This window comes from Aulonocara sp. 'chitande type north' Nkhata Bay, linkage group LG15, assembly GCF_057382095.1.
Source record: "Aulonocara sp. 'chitande type north' Nkhata Bay isolate Kocher_YH1m ecotype deep benthic linkage group LG15, A_spYH_male_GT1.1, whole genome shotgun sequence".
In the NCBI taxonomy this organism is placed as follows: domain Eukaryota; kingdom Metazoa; phylum Chordata; class Actinopteri; order Cichliformes; family Cichlidae; genus Aulonocara; species Aulonocara sp. 'chitande type north' Nkhata Bay.
In genome coordinates this window covers 12,347,245-12,369,296 of record NC_141358.1, presented here as the reverse complement: position 1 = coordinate 12,369,296, position 22,052 = coordinate 12,347,245, and the positions used below count along the sequence as shown (strand labels likewise).

The 22,052-nt window shown below is 39.9% G+C and overlaps 1 protein-coding gene across 1 annotated transcript in view; it reads right to left on the bottom strand.

Annotated features, from left to right (window-relative positions):
• akap12b (A kinase (PRKA) anchor protein 12b) overlaps positions 1-17,609 on the bottom strand; it is a 53,935-nt gene extending 36,326 nt beyond the window's left edge. The window contains exon 1 of the mRNA XM_086264212.1: positions 17,300-17,609. Coding sequence (XP_086120338.1) covers positions 17,300-17,434 — 135 coding nt within the window. The 5' untranslated portion in view covers positions 17,435-17,609. The remainder of the gene's footprint in view (positions 1-17,299) is intronic.
• Positions 17,610-22,052: the final 4,443 nt, after the last annotated feature.

The window sequence follows — 22,052 nt, the reverse complement described above, 5'->3', positions numbered from 1 at the left end:
ATTGTCTGAAATGTATCAACAGCTGGCTCCACTTATCCTCGAGTGAGTCCTCTGTGTTGCAAACACTGCAGAGTGGGTGAGTAAGAGGACAAGCATCTTGTAATCAGGGTAAAACGTGGAGATGAAGACACCTACTGTAGCAGAAATTATACCACAAAGGCAATTTTCGAGGCTTTGACAGGTGCTTATACCGCCTGTCCCTCTGTGGCTACAGAACTCAATACTCTGAGGATTTGGGTGTGGCTGGACCATGAGGACATAATAAAGGCTTCACAGAAGATGCTCCCTTCTTCATGCTATCGTGCTCATTCATTTTAATCTGCAATTTATTTGAAACACTCCTTTATCTGTTGTGCAAACATGCAATATTTTCAAAGAAGGGTGTGGTCCTGGAGTCAGAGATGTGAATGACCTGCAATTTGTAAAATATTTAAACTATCTCTGTTGGTTTCTAGGAGCTAAAACGAATGACAACCAGACCAGCAGTGACATAAGCAGCTCATTCAGTTCATGATGCGGCACAATTCAGAGGCTGTGTTTAGTACAGAAAGACGGTTCTAAGTTTTGTTGTGATTAGCTGGCTGTATTGCACAAACTAAGCCTCCCGGAGGCTCTCAAACAGACACAAATCCAGGACAAATGAATCTCATTTCACTAAAATCTGACTAATACCCAAGGAGGAGGAGTAATTCTTCTCGTAAAAATGAAAAATGGTAAATGGCCTGTATTTGTACAGCGCTTTACGTAGTCCCTAAGGACCCCAAAGCGCTTTACACAACATTCAGTCATCCATACACACATTCACACACTGGTGATGGCAAGCTACATTGTAGCCACAGCTGCCCTGGGGCGCACTGACAGAGGCGAGGCTGCCAGACACTGGCGCCACCGGGTCCTCTGACCACCACCAGTAGGCAACGGGTGAAGTGTCTTGCCCAAGGACACAACGACCGAGACTGTCAGAGCCGGGGCTCGAACCGGCAACCTTCCGATTACAAGACGAACTCCCAACTCTTGAGCCACGATCGAAAAGTGGCTGTAAATCAAGAAATATGGCCTTGACCTAGAGCTCAGTTCAGATGAAGATCTAATAAGTGATTATTATTGTGCAAATCTCCCTCAAATCTGACCAACACTCCGGAGGGAGCGGGGACTCCTGGGAAACGTGGAGGTACAGATCCCAGATGGACGCTTCACCGTCGCCTAAGCTCGGTGGTACTGATGACTTAAAAACTCTAACTATTGTTGACCATGATTACTTAACATGATTACTGATGGACTATATGAAATTATTGGATTAAAACAAACAAACAACTCTTCTTTGAACTTTAACAAAATAAACAAAATTTAAAAAAGAAAAAAGAATTAGACTATGAACTGGAATAAACATAAGACGTTTTAAGATTAAAAGACAAAATTATGCCTGAAATTTAAATTTGATTAACTGCAGAGCCATAATAAGACCACATCTCTGTTGCATATGCTGCCCGTTGCCAGTCAGCCCTGAAAACCTCATTAGTCTCTCTGTGTGACTGTCAGCTGTATTCAATTTCCGGTTCACATACATGATGTGAGAGGAGGGACCACGGGGACATTGAATTCGATTCATTAAACAAGAAAGGGATAAAAATAAACCCCCAGAACACAATCTTTTCAGTGTGTCCATGCATGCTTGTGTGTAACAGACAGAGAGAGACATGGGAAGGAGATGAAAGCGAAGAAAAACCGATGAGTGACACCAAAGCTGCAGAGACACGCACACCTGTTAGCTGCCGTTTCAGGACAACACACGAGGGCGGGATGCCCTCCTCTACCTACATCAGTGCATCGCTAACCTTTTAACCCCACGTCTCTATACCTCCCACAAATTGTCTGTTTTTCATCATCCCCACCCCCTCATCTGTGCAGCTTGCTACACTTGAACAGCAAACGGAGCCAAACAACAACAACAGCCTGGCCGCAGTTAAGACCCCCCAGGACACGATCATAATCAGGCCACACTGGCCAGTGTTTGACCCCAGGGGCCTGCCTCTCTAAATGGGTTGAAATAACAAATCCAGCCTCTTTGCTGACCCTCCTCGTCTCACGTCCGATAAGAATTTGAGCTTCAGAGTCCTGTATGAGAAGAGAGGACGACTAAGAAGCATAACATGGTTTTAATTAGCGAGGCACTTAAAGCAGACTGTTTTTTTATGGCTTTGGGCCTCAAATTACTCCTACATTATTGCCCAGTTAATATCTATAAGTTTGATCCAGGTTTTGGCTCAGAAACAACATTCAAGGTCACATCATCAGTGGGGGGCTGAAGGGCCAGACTTTTTCTGAAGGGCCAGACTTTTTCATACAGGGTGTCACTGAGAAGGAGCACAAACTTCTCCTTAAAACATAAATCTGCAAAAAATAAGATAAAATGGTGAAAACTATGGCAATATCTTCATTTATTATTCATTAAAGCACAAAAAATCATGCAGACAGAATAGTATTGTAATATGAAAAGCTGTTTGGTTGTTTCTTAATATGATGAAGTGTTTTTATTTAACACCACAAACCTGCTAACAGGACGTTTGCATTTACAGTTTATAATTTATAATTAAAAAACTGCTTTAGTCCAACTGCTCTTTTGTTTAGCCTGTAAAATCACTTTAAAACACTGAGGAATATCAGTACAGAGGAAATGAAAACCTGTTATGTCAACAGTTCTATAGCCAATGAGGAGATAGGAAGTCTGTATAAAGTTTACTTTGTGTTTGTTTCGGGGGGTTTATGTATTAAACGTCTACTGTTCTAGTCCCTTTCAGACTACTACAATTTCATTTATTTGTTTGAAACAAATTACCTACCTACCGATCTATAAATAAAATCTCCAAATATCCATGTACTGTCATAAAATAGATAAATTCCAGTTACTTGTAGTCATGTTCTGACTCTTTCCCTATAGCAATTCCTTTCTCCAAGAGGCAACACATTTTTAACAGCAGCGCTCACTGTACGGCTGACAGCTGAGCCAGTATGGACCACAGATCCACAACAAGTCCGACTGCATTTGACATGGATATCTTGAGGGCGAAACTTCACAGAGCAGCTACATTATCCACAAGGTTCTCCAGCGAGCCACTTCTTTGTCATGAGGTCATAAGATACGGTTTTAAAGACCAGGTCATTTAAAACACTGAGCTTTAAAGATGAACGAGTGACAGTTGTGGGCTTGTAATTGCGAGCTAACACCTTCCACATTACAGCCAATTGACTGATTTATTACGGCTTTAACACTAATAGGGATATTAACCCATTAGCTTGACTTGACAGAAAAATTCTTATTTGGGTCTTTTAAATGAAGTTTCCTAACATATTGCAGTGTGCCATTTGATTTAAATCCAATGAAAACACACATGTGAGAGAAATTATATGACGAGATGAGCACTGAGGGTGGACTCTGGCAAGAAAACAACCACCTCAGTGTTGGTCTCCTCATCTTGTTACGTTCATTTATCACGGATATATTTCAATCCTCAACTCAGTGAAGCTGTGAATGGTTGTTTGTGGTTACATAGTAACACTTTGAGAGGTTTCAAGCAAAACCTTCTGCTATATGTTTCTAATCATTTAGTAACAGCATTTGTGTGTCAAGATCCCATTTAGAGCCAAGGTAAGGCAGTTTAATGTACTCAGCATATGGTTTGGGCTAACAGCACCTTTAGTTAGGCAAATAGGGTCGCCTACATTGGAGCTGGACTATTTCATTATCCTTAGTTTGTGACATAGGCTACAAAATTGTTTTTCTTTGTCCTCTCACCCCCAACTGGTCACAGCAGATGGCTGCCTCCCCTACCTCCCAGGCTTTTTCCTGTTAAAAGGGTTTTTTTCCTTCCCACTGTCGCCAAGTCATTTACTCATAGGGGTCATCTGATTCTCTTTATAGGGTGTTTATCTTAAGATATAAAGCACCTTGAAGGTACTGTTGTTGTGATTTGGCGGTATATAAATAAAAATGAATTGCCTTGACTTAAATTTAAATAAGTGCAAGTGAAGTCTTAAATTGTTAGGCTGGACTGTCTATTTTCCCACAAAAAGAGAAACTATCCAGTGAGCGGCAGTTCTCTGGGAGAAAATGGCTTGACTAGAAGTTAGAGTAGAATGACAGCTTTGAGCTAATAGGAAGGTAACAGTAACTTAAATAGGAGTAACTTTAATAGTAACTTAAAATGAATGCAGAATAGGTCAAACCTTAAAGCAGATGGGCTACAGCAACAGATCACACCAGGTGCCACTTACGTCTAAGAACAGGAAAGACTACATATCACACGAGTGCTTCAAAAATGGATAAAAGATAATCGGAAAAATTAGGCCTGCTCTGAAAAAAGCCTCAATTTCTGCAACATTTGGTAGGGTGAGAATTTTACCTCAAATTGCTTTCTTGAACATAACAATGAGTTACTCAAAACCACAGTCACCACATCTGATGATGTGGTCTCAGAGTAATGTTTCCAGCACCTTGTCGAATCTTGGTATGAAAAATTAGGCTGTTCTATAAATATTATGAGCATTTGACAGATTTAGCACGTTAAATCTGATTGAGGCAGAGGTGTTATAAGACTACAATAAAGATAGGAGTTAATACAGTAAGCACACCTCAGCTGTGAGGATTACAGTGACCACACTGCCCCACACGAGCATCTCCGAAAAAGCAGCTGTGCACAGGCTATGACTCACTGTTTGTCCTTCAAATGCCCCGACTCTCACCAGAACACACAAACACACACCGGTACCGGAAACACACATACACACACAAAACATGACCTCATACGTCTTCCACTGCGCTCCGTGATGCAGCTAGTGCTGCATCAGGACCGAAGCTGATGAAAAATGGATGTGTTAAAAAGAGCAACAGAAAGGAAGGCAGCGAGCGAGGTGAGTGAGTGCAAGAGAGGGTGTGTGGGGGGGAGCTATGAATTATACGATTTTTCTACCTCTTAAAGCCCTAAAAAAAACAACAAAAAAAAGGACTATTTAATGAAAAAGAATGCTACTGCTTTGTTTTTTCAAAGCTAAAAACAAGGATGCCATCATCTTAAATACGTGGCTTAATTTCACACTTGTTTACACTAAGCCGCATGTAATTGTTTCCATTAGCCTCACAGCAGATCAGATGAACCTGTGTGGGGCGTGTGAAAGGACTACACATGATCATGTCTGTGGAATTTCAACATAATTGCTTGGTTATAAAATCAAAGGGAATACTCTTTTAGGGCTATTTCCACCCTTTTTGCCCATTGTGCCCCACTCTGTTTCAACAAACAGGCTGAGAGGCAGACAGCAAAATACAGAAAGCGACTGTAAGTCCACGCTGTGCAGAGCATGAGCTCAGAGGTGTGGGGAAAGATAAAATGATGACTCACGAAGCTGCGAAAGAAGAAAGCAGAGGCAAGGCTGACAAGCGAATCCAGCAAGCTCTTAATGGAGTTGAGGTGGGATGTTAACTGAATTGAGGGACTTCAAACTGTGCAAAAACCACATGACTCATGCCCGATGAGCACCACACAAAGGACACTGCTAGAAGAGCAAACGCCTTAACTAAAACTCCTCAAATCACATTCCCTGGGTCATGCAAACAGAATTGTTGGATAGGCATGGCCCTGTAAAGCAATTATACTTTAATCATATTATGTGTACGATTGTAACCTAACTGTGAAAGGTTGTGCATACTCATCAATTTAATGTAATGTGCAAATAACATTTTGAAACCATTAAAATGAAGTGATTATTGAACCATCTGGAGTTTTTTTAAATGAAATAAATATTAAATTGCATATATGAGTTTTAATTTGCAACATGTTTGCTACATCTGGCATTATTTATTTTTATTTATTTATTTATTTTTGCAATTTATTTAGATTTTTCTGGAGGAAAACAAAATCACTCTGGTGATGTAGAAGGCTCAAAAATTTATATATCAAATATAACACACTAGGCATTCAGGGGACAATAACTCTTGAGGCTTTCCACTCTGCTTTATCTTTGCTTCCACATGAAGACACAAAACTGGGCAAAGCAGTGTTGAAAGGCTGCACATATTAGGGATGCTGATGTGGGAGAATCAGTCCAATCAAAATGATTGATTTGGACAGAGTAGCTATAACGGTCCCTGCGGGACAGTGGACAAGACAAGTCTGGCAGGGCAAACCTGAGATATTCAATAACGTATCATCACCACAAGACAACAGTTCCCAGTTCTCAAAACCTCCTCCCACCATCTCCACAGAAAAGGAGAAAAGAAAAACAGTGTAACGTCTAAAGTGAATAAAATAATTTTCTTATTTCTGGTGACGCACTTAAATTACATCACTAACAAAATAGCAAACATGTCCAACACCTGATTAGCTCCATGTCTCTTTTTTCTGTGTTTATAATGGTTACAATAATAAATGGGCGGTGTCATTATACACGCATGGGGTCAGAGGTCAAGTTTTCTGAAAATCTCGTGAATGCGATAACTCGAGGAGGAAGTCACGTAGGTTTTTCAAACTGATACTATAAGGGTATATACAAAAAAATCGCAGTGGCCTTAAGTTCAACATGGCCTAAAGGTTAGAGGTCATCTCACATGTAAAACATCCCCAGTTCCAGGGGATCCCCAAGCCTCACGGGGCATAAAGTAATGTACTCCTAGAGTCAATCCCAGGATAAAAGGGAAGGTTTTATCAGGAGGACCATGTGCCATAAAATCTGAGCCAAATCAAACATGTGGATGAATCTGCTCTGGGAAATAAGGGAGCTGCTTGTGTCTTAAAATTACTGCAAAAGCCGCAGTTTCAAGGTGTGTACTAGTTATGATCAACTTAAAATGTAAGTGTTCTTCAGTATGAGGAGCTAAAGGCTTCCAGTGTCTAAAGTAGTCTATTGCTTATCCCCAGCTGCAGAAGGCTCCATAATGTAGTGGTTATCTGCTCTGGTTATTGGCAAACAAAAGGTCACTGGTTTGATTCCAGTTAGAGACAAATCTATGGAAGCCCATTTCCGCCACTAAAAAAAGTATCCGTATTTTTCTCGAAATTTCAACTTATTAACTTTGAGAAAAGTAACTCGACATTTTGAGTTAGCGCTGCCAATCAGTAATCTACGTGAATGATGTCATTTTCTTGCTACCTGGGAGGATATAGCGCAATGCACACTCAAAACCGTACTGCAACAAATTGGCGCTTTGGAGAGTACATTTGCTCATAGTAACGGCATGTGATTCAGCTAATAACAAAAAGATGTGATCATTTGTGAAGCCACGCTGAAAATACTCAGCAATTTGTGCATCCATGACTGGCTGGTAGCTTAGCTGTAGCATTTGTAGCTGAGCGCTTCAGCTTCCGGGTAACAAGGAAATGATGTCATTCACGTGGATTACTGATTGGCAGCTCTAACTCGAAATTTTAAGTTACTTTTCTCAAAATTTCAAGTTAATAAGTCGAAATTTCGAGAAAATAACTAAAAATTTCGATTCAGCGCTGCTAACTGTTATGGAAACTTTTGTTTGTTTGTTTTTTAGTAGAGGAAATGGGCTTCCATACAAATCGCATTTAGGGTTACAGCAGGAAGGTGTATATTTTTGCTTAAAAATGCAGAGCTCCCTGCTGTTGGAACCCGTAGAAAGTATCTTTATTTGTCAGCAACTGCAGAACACATCAAGAAATAATCTCATTTTCAAGAAACAAAAAACTTTTCTTTCTCTTCTTTCGGTGGATTTTACTTCTAGCTGCATCACATTCACATACACGTACACTGCAGATTTGTAGGGAAAAATATACAGTTTTCAGTATTATGAGAAGAAGCAGACACTAACTGCATTTTAATAGAATTTGTTTCAGTTCATTTGAATCATTTCTTGATGTAAATGCTTAATGATATGCAGGGTAAACAGCTTATTGGATAATTAGGTGGAAAAAAGAGGCGGAAACACAAAAGATGCCAGTAAAAGAAAAACAAACTAAAAAACAGAAAAAAAATATTATATAATGTTTCAATGCAGTTTTTTCCCCCAAGTGCTGATGGGTAAAGAGGAACAAAAGACCCCTGGTTTTTCACATCCTCAAACACCCACGCCTGTTTTTATGGATCTGGCAGTGTATCTGAGAGATGTGTGAGCAATTAGAACAGACCAATTAGAAGTGAGACACTTCCTGTTTACCTCAACAAGAGCAGGAAAAAAAACTTTCTAAATTTGATTTCCCTTTTAGAAAAAAAAAACCATGGGAGGTTCATTATTTGTTGTAGTTTAATTGTGCTTGCACCTATATTATAATAAAGTAATATAAAATACTTATCAGTCACTTCATTAGGTATACTCCTTAACACAAATATCTAATCAACCAAACACACTGAAGCTATTTAGTGCATTTAGCCCCCAGTGGCTGTGACAAACAAAAACTACCAAAATATTAACGTGGAAGTAAAAAAAATGGCTGTTTTTGAATATTTTAATTCATTGTCATTGTTGTAATTCTGCAGATTCCTCAGTTGTAAAAATGTGATAAACCGTAGGATAACCTGTGTCTATCACCTGTAGCCTCATCCTCATTATTCTGCTCAACCTCCAAAGCTGTGGTACGAACAGGTGTTTACAAAAAAAGGTCACTAAGAAGGCTTTTATTTGACTCATATGCACAAAAACGTGGTATAAAATCATGCCTTGCATAATTTTAATGGTGTGCATCACCTTTATGATAAAACTCACTGATGTTTTATGGCTCTATAGAATTTTATTTTAAATCAAAATTTGCTCAAAATGGTTCTTTAGATAGTAGATTGCTAACCCTTCATATGACATATAAGGCACATGTCATATATAAGCTGTATGATTGTTGCATTGTTTATATTAATCACTGATTCTGTTTAGGGTTACATGAGCGTATCTCAGCTGTAATTAGGAAAGAGTTGGGGTACACCCTGTATAGGTTGCCAGTCCATCACAGTCTATTTACATCTGAATTTAACCAACAAGTATGTCTGAAGTAAAACCAACATCCAACTGGTGGACATCCCCAGGTAGTGGGGACTAGAAACTGTTCCTGAGGGTTGTTAACTCACTAAAATCTCAATCATTACATGTTACAGGTGTTTAAAAGGGCGTCATCACCGGGGCGGGGAGGTGAAACGTCTGTTTGTGCTGAAACTTTTTCTGCCTCGATGAAGCTTCTAAATTTGAAATGTTTGTGTGCCTTTGTTTTCTTCCTTAATATAAAGTTGATAAAACTGCTGAATGAAGCAGGTAGCTGTAACTGCAGAGTGGAAAGTAAATCAATGTTCATTCACTCACATTATCCTGTGATGGCAGTAACAGTCTTTAGCACGTTTCTTTCTTTCTTTCTTTTTACCTGAGCCTATTTTCATTCAACCTCTATCATCAGTGTCCTTTTAAAATCAGGCCAAAGGGAGGACTGAGAACACAATTGACTGATTCATCTGGCTTTGTGTCACACTGGCAGGCCCCCCATGTAACTCTCTCTTTCTCAAACTTTTTTCTCCCTGTGCTCCATGCTCGCCCCCTCTTCTCATTGTCCACCCAAAATGCATTTCTTCACCCCCCTCCCCTGGTGCACAGAGGGGCTCCTCACTTGTCTCCATGCCGGCCCATCCTCAATGGATCTTCTGTCTGACCCCCTTCTGCCTCCCTCTCATCTCTCCCTCCAAACAGGATAATCAGAGCCAGAGCAGCGTCTGATCAGCCGCAGCTCATTACACAGGAACGTACGAGCTTTAATCAGCGCACATTACATTACATAACATGACGTTGGATCATTGGAGTCACCTGCCGCTGCCTCTGCGAGGGGAGGAGGATCTGACTCCCATCCTAGGCCTCGTGTCTAGGTGGGTATTTGCAGTGCGCTTGCTCTGTTTAATCTCAAAGTCTCTGTGCATGCAACTTAAAACAATAAGAATTTACTTTTGCAACTCTGACACTGCATTGAGAGACACCTCCCATCCAACTCCAATTTAACTGGGCTGCAAAAAAGGAAACTAAAGAGAACACATGCACTGTGATACATTCTGACTGCAGGATCCCTGCATCCCTTTGCACTCCAAGCCCAGTAACGTCCTAAAGCTGAAGCAGCAACCCTACAAACACCGAAATCTTCCAGTGTGCTCAAAGAACTGAGATCCCGCAGTGCAACATTAATTTCACGAGTCCAAAGGCCTCTAAAATCCATACCCATAAATCATCATAAGACTGAAACCTTCTCCTTATGAACAATGTCCGTACTGTTTCCATGATATACACTCATAACAAGGAAACACTGTCTTCTGCAGACACCACTGTCAGGCTGTACATTAACCTAAAATGAAGGTCACAGTGCCATAATTAACTTTCCATGTAAGCAGGAGCTCTGAATGGAAGGTGCCCGTGAAAAGTGCCTAACAAATACTTGTGAATGTTCAGCTCGGGAATACATGATAAAGATTTAATCTGTAAAAGATATCATTTCACTCCAAGAGGAGTAAAATAAACCTACATCAGACTGTAACAGCCACCACTAAACGGAGGAGGCCTACAGTGCCACTGATCATCACCTTACAGTCAGTATGGTTTAGTAGCTTGTAGAATCATTTTCTGTATGACTTTATCAGGATCTCACACTGTAGTGGAGGAATTTTGGTTCACACTTCTTTACAACATTACTTCAGTTCATTGAGGTTTGTTGGCAGCTCTCTTGAGGTCCCACCACAGCATTTCAATCAGTTTGCAGTCTTTACTTTGTCTGGGCGATTGCAATGTCATGAGTCTTTTCTTTTGGAGTCATTCTTTTGTGCTTGGCATCATTTTCCTTTTGCACGGCTAAACGTTTTGTTGTCAGACAGACGGCTTCACATTTGGACTCTGGGACACGTTGGTACATGGTCAGCTCAGTGAGTGTGAGGTGTCCAGGTACTGTCTCTTCAAAACAAGCCTAAAATATTGGCCCAGCCTTACGGGGTTTATTTTGCAGTTTCTCTGAGTATTGCACAGTCTGAATTTGAGATGGATCTGCTTGGACATCCGCTCCTGAGAAGCTAATGTCATTATGTTAACACACAACTGATTAGTCCAGACCAGCAAATTTCCAGAAATCCTGCTTTTTTGCAGGTGCTCACACATGTATTCGATAATCAGCACCTGGATTTTACTTATCCTCTTAATTTCTACAGAGGCAGTAAGGATGCACTTAGTTTTTCACAGTGCCTCACACCTCAAAAACCCAAAGGTGTCACATCATGGTCACATGTTACCTCAGCCACTATCAGGGTGCTTACAATCACACAGTTAAGTTAAATGGCAGCACGCTCGATAGCTCGATAGCTTTTCAGATCAGAGCTGCAGAATAGCGATTAGGAATAATCCTCACAGTACCATCACATTAAACTTCAGCTATGCTAATATTTCATAACTTATATTTCTTTTCATACTTTTGCAAACATTATTACTTTTTTCCATGAGTATTTTGCAGGGGTCTTTCTCTGTAGAAATCCTTCCCTGCAAAGATCTGATGCTCATGACCATCCCGACCCAGGTGATGACCCCTGGAAACTTTTCCAGGCATTGCTGAATCACTCTAATCAATATTAAATAATCAGAGAGCTAAGAAGACCTTTGCTTTAAACAATTTGCTTCTATGTATTAATCATAAATGTATGCACTGACCATCAGGTAGCAAGTATTCCCAAATTTTGCAAGGTTTTATATCTTTATTCTTAAAAATTCAGGCTTAATATTTTAGGAGTTTTTCACAAGAGGAGGTTACATGTTGTGCTCCGAACAGAATCCAGTGCAGCAGATTCTATATCTATAGACTACATTCTAGCTATATTATGTATAAAAGCATTATAGAGAGACAAGAAGAAGGAGTTGTAGTACTGTGAAATCTAAATTCTTTGATTCTTCATTTTAACTATTTTTTTTCATTTGTGTTGGCCAAACTTGTTTATTTTCTTATTTTGAGCCTCTAAGTTCACAGAGTATGTCATGTAAACAGCAGCAAAGCCAGCAGAGCTGGGTTAAAGAAAAACATTTTTGCGTTAAAAAGAAAAAAGTCTCGGAAACACCTACTTAAATTACAAGCGTAATGTGATCGTTTTGATACCACTGGTGAGGTCGAGGAGACAGAGAGGTATGAGCAAGGCGGGCCGTGGCGCTGGTGGAGAGGGAGACATTTCTAACATTCCTCTGTGGAGTCAGGAGGATATTTATTGACTGCGTATCAAGCACGAAGGCTCCAACCGCTACAACCAACAAAGCACACACACGCTTCCCGCTCTCGCCCTAAAATACAACATATTATACAAATGTACGTGAAAATAGACCCTTAAAGATTACATGCTTTGTCTAACTCTGATGTTTGTTCTGAATAAATGGATTTAAAATATCTGTTTTCATCTTAGATAGACGTGTATCACTTACAGAGAAAACAGCAGTTTTCCAGCGACTCCTTTCTTTTGGTTCAAGTATAAAATACTTGGGAGCCACAGACAAGGTCATGGTTCTCCTCTGTGCTGGACGACACACAGGTTTAAAAGGAAAACAGCAAGAAAATGTCTGAAGTCCTGACTAGAGGTCAAATACCTGTCAGTTTAACTGACGTGGAAGTATTTGTTTAGTCTTTAAAATCTCACTTTCATACAAAACACAGCCAAAGCTCTAGCTTCTGGCTTCTTTTAATTAGATTATGTGTGCCCGTTGTTGAGATTTTTATTTGCTGGACAAACAAGTGATTCATTTAAAAAAAAAAAAAAAAAAAACTTTAGGAAGGTTTTAGTTTGAGGAGTTTTTTTAAAGACATTATTAAAAAAGTAACAGATCAGGGAATGAAGAAAACAACAGAAACCAGAAAACATGTCAAAGGTTTAAACTGAGAAAATGAACTATTTTGAGAAAAAACGGGTTAATTTGGCAACAGGTGAGCAAAATGAATGGACATAACAAAAGAGCATCTTGTAGAGGCTGAGCTTCTCAGAGTTGAAGATTGGCAGAGGTTCAACAATTGTGAAGACTTTGATCATCTCATCATCTATGGTATATAATATCACAGAAAGATGGCTTCAGTTCATTTAGGCTGTTCTGTGCTCAGACAAATCGAAATGTGAAATTCTTTTAGGAAAACGTGAACACAGCAACATCTTCTACACATTAAAGAGCGTGTCATCAGCACTCAAAAGCTTAAATCTCTGATGATATGGGGGTGTGGTAGTGCCTATAGAATGGGCAGCTTGCACATCTGGAAAGGCACCATCAGTACTGAAAGGCATACAAAGGATTTAAAGCAACATATGCTCCCACCCAGGTAGGGATGGGTATTGATAAGATTTTCACGATTCTGATCCCCACTCCTCTCTGGAGGGGAGAGGGAGGGGAAACAGGAGGACAAAGGAGGGGGGAACAACTAAGCTGTAGTGCCTCTTCACCTCACTGTGCAATACCTTTTGTGCAATACTTTTGTAAACAGTCAACAGTGCAATAGACCTCAATACTTGAAATGTGCAATTCACTTGTATTTTTATTTTTTATTCCTATTTACTCTATTTATCCCCTTCGTATATTTTATTTATATTGTCTCTGTATTTATATATATGTGTGTGTGTGTGTGTGTGTGTGTGTGTGTGTGTGTGTGTGTGTGTGTGTGTGTGTGTGTGTATATATATATATATATAATATTCTGTAACTCTGTAACTTCTGTCGGTGCTGTGCTTTTTTGGAAATCGAATTTCCCAGAGGAACCCACCCGAGGGATTAATAAAGTTCTATCTTATCTTATCTTATCTTATCTTATCTTATTTTCGATTCTGTTTAACAATTCGATTCTTTATCGATTCTCTTATCGATTCTTATTTTTAAAAAAGGAGAACACTAAGGTCGAATAGCTTAGAACTTTATTTTATATATTCTCTTTGAACAAGATAGAAATTTAGGAGTAACATGGCCTTACAAACCCAACAGTGAGATCTTAAGAGATCCAGCCTACGGCTCTTCAATGGGGTGTCACAGGGTCCCCAGGAAAAAAAATGTAAATGTAAAATAATAACATAAATATTCTTCTGTAGCAATAACAAAGTATAACATAAATTATTCTGTAACAATTACACAAGAATATCCAGTAATGTCCCTGCCTACAATTAAACACATTCACTTACCGAAAATCGGAGCATCTGCTGTGCAAGCCTTTGACCACAAACTTAGTCACTGCTCGGTGACATTCGTCTATCATGGCCTGAAAAGAGACGCTACCAGTAGACTGCAGCGAGAACTGCCAGCATCTGAGCCAGACTCTGTCTGTCTCTCTCATCATGGTCACCTAAATGCACAGTAATGGCAGGTTTTGTAATAAGGCAGATCGCGCTAACATAATACCTGCCGCATTAACGGGAGAGGACGTGCAAACGTTACCGCTGCTGCTGGGTTGAGATTCACGAATCCGGAGCGGAATTAAAAACATGACATTCATTTAAGGTCATCGCGTGTTTTGTGAGCTTTTGCATATTCGTAGTGTTTCCTCCCTTAAATGAAATATCTACTTTGTAAGTATTGCAAGTTGTCATCCGTTCTCGTAAAGTATAATCAAACTTTTGAGCGTTTGAGCCGCTTAGGCGCCATGTTTCCTGCCAGGTAAATGATGGTCCCAATCAGCCATGACGTGTTGACGTCATTCGGGGCGACTGGAATTGATAAGGGAATCGTTTGCAAAAATGGCAAACAATTCCAAGGAATTGAAACAGTGGGAACCGGTTCTCAACATGAACCGGTTTTCGATACCCATCCTACACCCAGGTCTCCCCAACAAACTCTTGGCAAAAGAACGAATGAAGAAATTGAATGAACTGATACTTTTCTCAAAATGTTTCCTTTTCTCATTTTAGACATGTGATGGGTTTTCTTTTCAGTGGAAGTGGCGTTGAAAAGAATCAGCAGCAACATCTTCTCTGCGAGTGGTGACTCTTACTCGAGAACACGCAAACCTTGTTTTCAGTGTTGTTTCCATGCAGGTGGTATTTTCCCTTTTACTGAACCACACATACTAAACAAACCACTAGAGAAGAAAACATCCATTTACCCATGACTAGAGGCTCATGCTTGCGACAGCGTGCAAAGTCAGATCGCTCCAGCTGAGAGGAAAAGTTAGTGAATTTCACTTTTTTTCGAGGGGGGAAAAAGTCTTCTTAAAGATCCGTGACTCTGCTCCAATTAGAAATAAAGGTCTGTCCTACAAATTCTCATATTTTTCCACAAATAACTAATATTTGATACTAGCTGGTAATTACTGATGTGGAAACAGCAAAACAGCATGACTGGAAATTTACTGTCAGTGGCAGAGACGTAGACTGGGAATCACAAACTGTTCCAACCTGTCACGGTTGAAATCACAGAGAATAAAAGATGTACCTAAAACACCCCGGGACGTTTGAAATATTGCATATGACAAAGTCCCCACAGTTACTTGGAAATAAAAGTGAAAACACTGCAATCCATGATGACGCCTGAGATAAGAGCTCGAGGCTTGAGGCTAAAATGTCCAACCGCCACACAGACGTTCTTTGGAAATAAACAAGAAGCAACGACCGTGATTCAAATCTGGATTAGATTCTTAATGTACCCCCGCCCCTTTCCCCCCCATCACCACCACCCCCACCAACACCTCCCACCCAAAGTATCATGTGACCTTTCTGCTGACCTTAAAGAGACTGAGATGAGCCACGAAATGTAACCTGTTGCCCTCTAATCTATAAAACACTCAATAAATCCGATGGGTTATGTGAGGCGTGAACAGAGCAGAAGGTGAAGACATAAATAGTTCTTAGTAGGCACTTTCCAAATATGCATTCACACAATACTGAGCAACTGACACATTGGTAAGAGTGCAGTGTTTGCAGGATACCTCAGGTGGTGGCAGCTGGACCCCAGCATGGTCCAGGGCTAAAGCAGTGAAAACAGCATATTAGCTTTTTGGAATAGGGATATTTTATATAATTTTAATTTCAAATGTGGAAAAAAACAAAACAAAAGTTTAAAAAAATAAAGAAATAAAAATACATTCATTATCTTTAAATTCTCTGCTGTCTGCGCAGGCAGCGTCTTGCACTTTCAGAGGGACTCGGGAAGTGTCATCTGACTTAAATGTGACACTAGAGTTAGAAAACTGCCCGGCATATGGGAAATGTAAAGCACTTTAATGCTGTTTACTCCTAACAGCTGAGTCACGAGATCAAAGTGCTTGATTTGATTGGATTTGATTTGAAGGGAAAGGTTTAAATAATTAGCTGATCAGTGGGCCTGTTTATTTTCCCGCATCAATCATTTCTCAAGCACAAATGCCAAACCTTCTCTGATTTCCTCTGAGAGGATTTGGTGCTAGATAAAAACTGAATGTTTTCATCTTTGTGTCTAAGACTGTTAAAGTGGTGGCACCTTGGGCTTTGAGACATTATAACAGGCATTTTAACTATTTCCTGTCTTGCAAAGATAAAATAAAAACAGGTGCTTCTTCAGTGCTCTAACATCAACATTGACATTGAACTAACAACATCACCAAAAACCTCTTGAACTGTAATGCATGTAGTTTTAAAATTATGGAATGAAAATCTGAGTATCTATCAGATTTCTGTTTATTAACACATTTCATTTTCTTAGTTTTAATTGTTTGGGGGTTTGTTTGTTTGTTTGTTTGTTTGTTACGTTTTTCTGCCATCTTTAAAAAGATGTGGGAATTACAAAGAACATTGGGATTAATAGTTTATGATGAAGTATAAAAATAACTTTTGACAATTTTTGCTGTAAAGGAACATTAATTATGCAATCATCGGTCCCTGTGAGAATCACATCCGTCATTTCTCCCGGTAAAAGCTGGCCGAAAACAGTCAAATCAATCAGTTCCTATTCTATAAAGAAAACTATGCTCGTTATCCGGGACTAAACGATGGCCTGTGTGGCTGTAAACCTGGACCAAGCTGAGCTGCTGCTGGCGTTTTATTACTGCGGGACTGCAGACTCGAGCCATTACTCAGCAAAAACAGCGTCAGGCGCACATGGAGCTGGTGCGCTGCAGCACATTACTCATGCACACAGCGAAGCACATGATTTGAGGCTGGGGAGGCGGGATGGGGGCGACAGGTATGTTTGCAAACATGTAGGTAAACTCACAATAAATGCACAAAACGACAGCTTTTACAGCTGGAAGCAGACGCAGATACAGCCCCCCGCAACCGGGTCTGTCTCTGCTCACCGTGCAGGGCTGGGGGTGGGGGGGTCTTGTTTACTGTGACAGAGCTAAAAAGGCGCAAGTGTCGGCTGTACCTTGCTGTCCAGGACGCTGTCTCCCTCCTGGTGCGCCTTCACTTCTGCGCTGAGATCCCCGGCGGAGGCTGAAGCTGAGGCTGAGGCATCCTCCTGGCTCTTCCCGTCCTGCTGCGCTGAGTTCTGTGCTCCCATGGCCAACTCTTTTCGTCTTTGGCTACTTACGGTCTAAAAAAGCCTCCGCAATAAACGCAGCCAGAGCAGAACTACTGTGTTTAGGGAGCAAATATCCAAAGCGTCCGATGTACGATGCAGCTCCGCCGCGGGGTGGCCTGGATCTGGAGTGATGAAGCGTCGGGACTGGCAAACTCTTTCAGGACGCCCCCACCTCCTGCATCTCCCGTCAGTATCACATGGGGGGCTCCGGTGTGCAGCGGCACGCCTTGCAGGAGCAGAGCCGGTGCTGATGGAGGATAAACAAACGAGGGAAGAGGAGGGCAAGTAATTAAAAGGATAAAGGGCCTTTTATTCACACGCCGCATTAATCCGTTAGTTTTGTTCTGTTCCTGTAAATTAAATTTGAGCAATTTTAAAAACACAGCAATGACACGAGGGCAGAAATCCGACAAGTTTGAGCAGAAGTGGCAAACATCATAAGTGCAGACTTATAATTCAAGTGGTTTAACAACAAAAATGCATTCATTTTTTTTAGGAATTAAAGACATTTTTATGCATAGAGCCCGATTTTCAGAGGTGCAGCTAAGACCTCTTCCCTTGTTGTCATGACAAATTTAATCAAAGATGCGGTTCATTCAGAATTTTGAACTTGCATTTAGTATCTTTTCACTGGAATATCTAACATGAGAAAAGAAGATAACAAAAGGTGGTTAAGAGGTGCAAACCACTGGTTACACTCTAGAACACGATTTGACTTTGCCAAATATAGATAGATAGATAGATAGATAGATAGATAGATAGATAGATAGATAGATAGATAGATAGATAGATAGATAGATAGATAGATAGATAGATAGATAGATAGATAGATAGATAGATAGATAGATAGATAGATAGATAGATAGATAGATAGATAGATAGATAGATAGATAGATAGATAGATAGATAGATAGATAGATAGATAGATAGATAGATAGATAGATAGATAGATAGATAGATAGATAGATAGATAGATAAATGTGCTTTAAAGCAACATACACTGATCTTTATTCTTGCACCAGAATGATAGGAAGAGACAAGTATAGAGAGGGAAAGAGGACAGCTTGTGATCGGTCATACATGGTGAAGGAAAGTAAATGTATGGCTGCAGAGGAACTGGCTCACTAGTGTTTTTTTGATGACAGAAATAGCAGGATGAACTGTGAAGTGTACAGAGTTACACTCTCTGCTCAGATTCAGACAAATGCTACAAAATTAGTCATACAGCATTTTACAGTCCAAATGGATAATGACCCAAAGCTCACTGCAAAAGCAACCTGAGACTTTCTCACAAAGAAATGAGAAATGGCCACGTCAGTCACTTGATCTTAACCCAAACAGAGTATGCTTTTCAGATATTTAATGCAAAACTGAATGCAGAAGAACCCACAAACAAGTGACGATGAGTGGCAGGGTGATTTGTGTCAGAGTGACGGCAGCAAAATAGTAGTTAGACATGCTGGGCAGAGCTGAAGATGCAGGATGGACAGAATTACAAGTCCATGAGAGAGACAGCTCAGGTTGATCAGTTTGGAGACAAAGTTAGAGAAGAGGATGACAGGGGTAGGGTAAGACTTCTCCTCCTGTTTAAAAAGGTTCTCCTGGCTTTACTTTGACATCCACCTTATCTTGGATCATGCATTTTAATCCCCCTCCCCATGAGGAAGTGCTTTGGCAACAGTGGGAAGGAAAAACTCCCTTTTAACAGGAAGAAAACTCATTTTGTGTTGCAGAGAGAACAATCTTTCTTGTGCTTCGTGTAAAAACACTAACACAACCTTCATAACACTTGCAACACAACAAACAGTTTCTCTGTTATTCCAGCTGAATTCGCTCCATGATGTAATCTCTCTGTCTGACATCTCTTTAGATCCTAATTTTTAATCTTGTTTACATTTTGCTGTGATTCATTGTTCTGATGAAGTCTGTGTACAGTTGCTCTGGTTTACAGAACTGGTTTGTAGGTAATTGTAATTGTAGGTTGAGCCAATGTGTCATTTTGTTTGGAATTTTTGAACACACAAATTACAGTCCAAGCATTTAAAGCCAAGTTCACACACGCCTAAACTTAGGGTCCCGACAGCTAAACCAAAACACAAACCCAAGCATGTAGTGCAACAACACAAATTAAGACTTTACACAGAGAAACACTCAGAGATAACAGGATATAACCAGTCAAACAGTAAAACACACAGGACACATTATACAACTATGAAACAATAACAGCAACATGAACTGATAGGGACTGGAGATCATCTGCTACTTACTGGTAATATAAGGGGGACTCATTTAAAGCAACATACACTGATCTTTATGACCACTCACGCTGCTTTATAAATCTTTCATTTTTTCTCCAGTAAAAATAGCTTTGTGTCATGGAGACTTCCATCTTTGAATTTTTAAAACCCTTTTGGCTTTGTAACCTGGCTTTGACTAGGATTTATTTGAGACTTCCAGAAAGATTTGATTTAAATGTATGTCTAGAAGATAAGGCAAAATGTCTGAATCTAATAAACAATGGTAACATCATTGTTCTGATGCAGCCAAAGTGATGTTTAATGTCCCTTAGCAAGGTGCACCTCGATCAGTCCAGTTTTGGTAGCCATCATCAAGCTCCTGGCATAATTCTGCTTGGATATTTGCCCACTCTTCCTGGCATAATTGGTAGAGTTCATTGATTTGATTACTTAAAAGCAGGGACCACGCCAGGAAATCATAGCCAACAAGTTTGCAGTAGGGTTTAGGTCGGGACTTTGGGAAGATTAATCGGAAACTGGTTAGGATGATCAGAAACAATCATGCACTCAAAAAAATGAATTTGTGTGGCTGATACATGTACAAGATTCAAACTTGTAATTTGAACTAAATAATTTCATGTTTCTATGGTGAACGTAATTAAATCATGTAGCATCTGCACGAAATTCAGCAACTTAATTTGTTCTTGTTGAGATGACATGATACAATCTAGTAAAGAGTGGTTAGTTACCTGGACTCACAAAATTCACAAGATCACATTAGATGTCAAATTGCAGGAAAAATCGCTGGAGTTTTAAGAGGCAGACAGCTACACACACACACCACGTGTATGGTATCGCTATTTATTGTGGTTTAACCTGTCAAGGACAAAAAACGTACAGAAAATTCTGCATCAAGCCTTGTAATCATAGCTTTCTTACTTTTGTTAAGCCTGGTGGTGTGATGGCTATATAGTGCTGTTGCCTCACAGCAAGAAGGGACTGGGTTCAAATCCACAATCTGGCTGGTTTGCAGTGTGTAATTAGAGTTAGGTTAACTGGTGATTCTAAATTACCCATGAATGTAAGTGCAAATGGTTGTTTGTCTCTATGAAATCATCAACCCCCATATTGGTTCATTAAGCAAGACTACCAGCCTTGATTAACAAAGTAGTTGTTCAAACAACAAGATTTCATTGTGTTTTCCTAAAGTTTTTCACTTGTGTAGAATGAATTAAAACAAATTTCACTTTACATACTTCAACAAATTACTTCAAGTCAATGTAAGTATACTACGTTGATCCAACGTAATCTGGTTACATTAAACCACCAAATGCCAAATGTGTTGGTTTGACATGGTCAAAAATAGGTAATTGTACTTGGTTAAATCGCGTGGAAAAAGGTGCCATGATTAAATTGTGTTCATCCAACAACAGATTTTTTTGAGTGTGGAACCACTAAGGCTCAAGCTTGCCATGAAACTCTGTCCACAGTGAAGCCAGTCTACGTTGCCATTTACTGTCCACATAGACAAGCCAAAGAAAAGTTTCGGGGAGAAAAGATAGAGCTAGTGGGCCACAGTGAAAAGATGAATGTGGAGATTTCAAGAAGAGTAACTGAACACAGTATTACAATAACACTCAGATGTAAAGCAGAGCTGACAATCTTGTAAAATCTCGAACAAACTCATGAACACCAACTGAGACAGCAAGACAGAGGGTATGTCCACACAATAAATGAGCAGTAATGTAATGCTGGTGTCACATGAAAGAGGAAAAAGGAAGCATGTTCTCATTACACTGAAAGCATTACTAGATATGTCATGCTCAGAGCTCTATGAAACAGTAACGTAAGGGTACGTTAAAGGCACAAAGCAGATACTTGCCACTTTATAGTTTTCTGCAGACCGGATGGCTCTAGAATACGATAGCATATAGACCCAGGACTGCGGAGCAGCTAGAATCTAAACTAATTGGATAACTTTCAATGGAGGACCCAGTTAATGTAGCACTTTTTTAGTATAAAAGTACTGAAACAACTGAGAGTGAATTGGATGTTTGGGGACCAGGATCATTCAGCTTCAACTATTTGGACCAATTTTCCAGAAACTCTTGGAATTCCTCTCACATGAAACATTCAACAGGACACTGTCCTTGGTACTGAAATTGGAAAATCTATTAAATCTGTCCAGAAGTGCTAAAAGATGAGAGCCTAAACAATTTCTCAGATGGAGTCAAAAACTCAATGTAAACAACTCTAACCGAACAAAACAGGGATCTGTCAGCGCATTACAGTGCAATGCCAAAGTGTACAACTTATCAACACATCTTTAAATCTGTCATCAGATCAAAACAAGAGGGTTC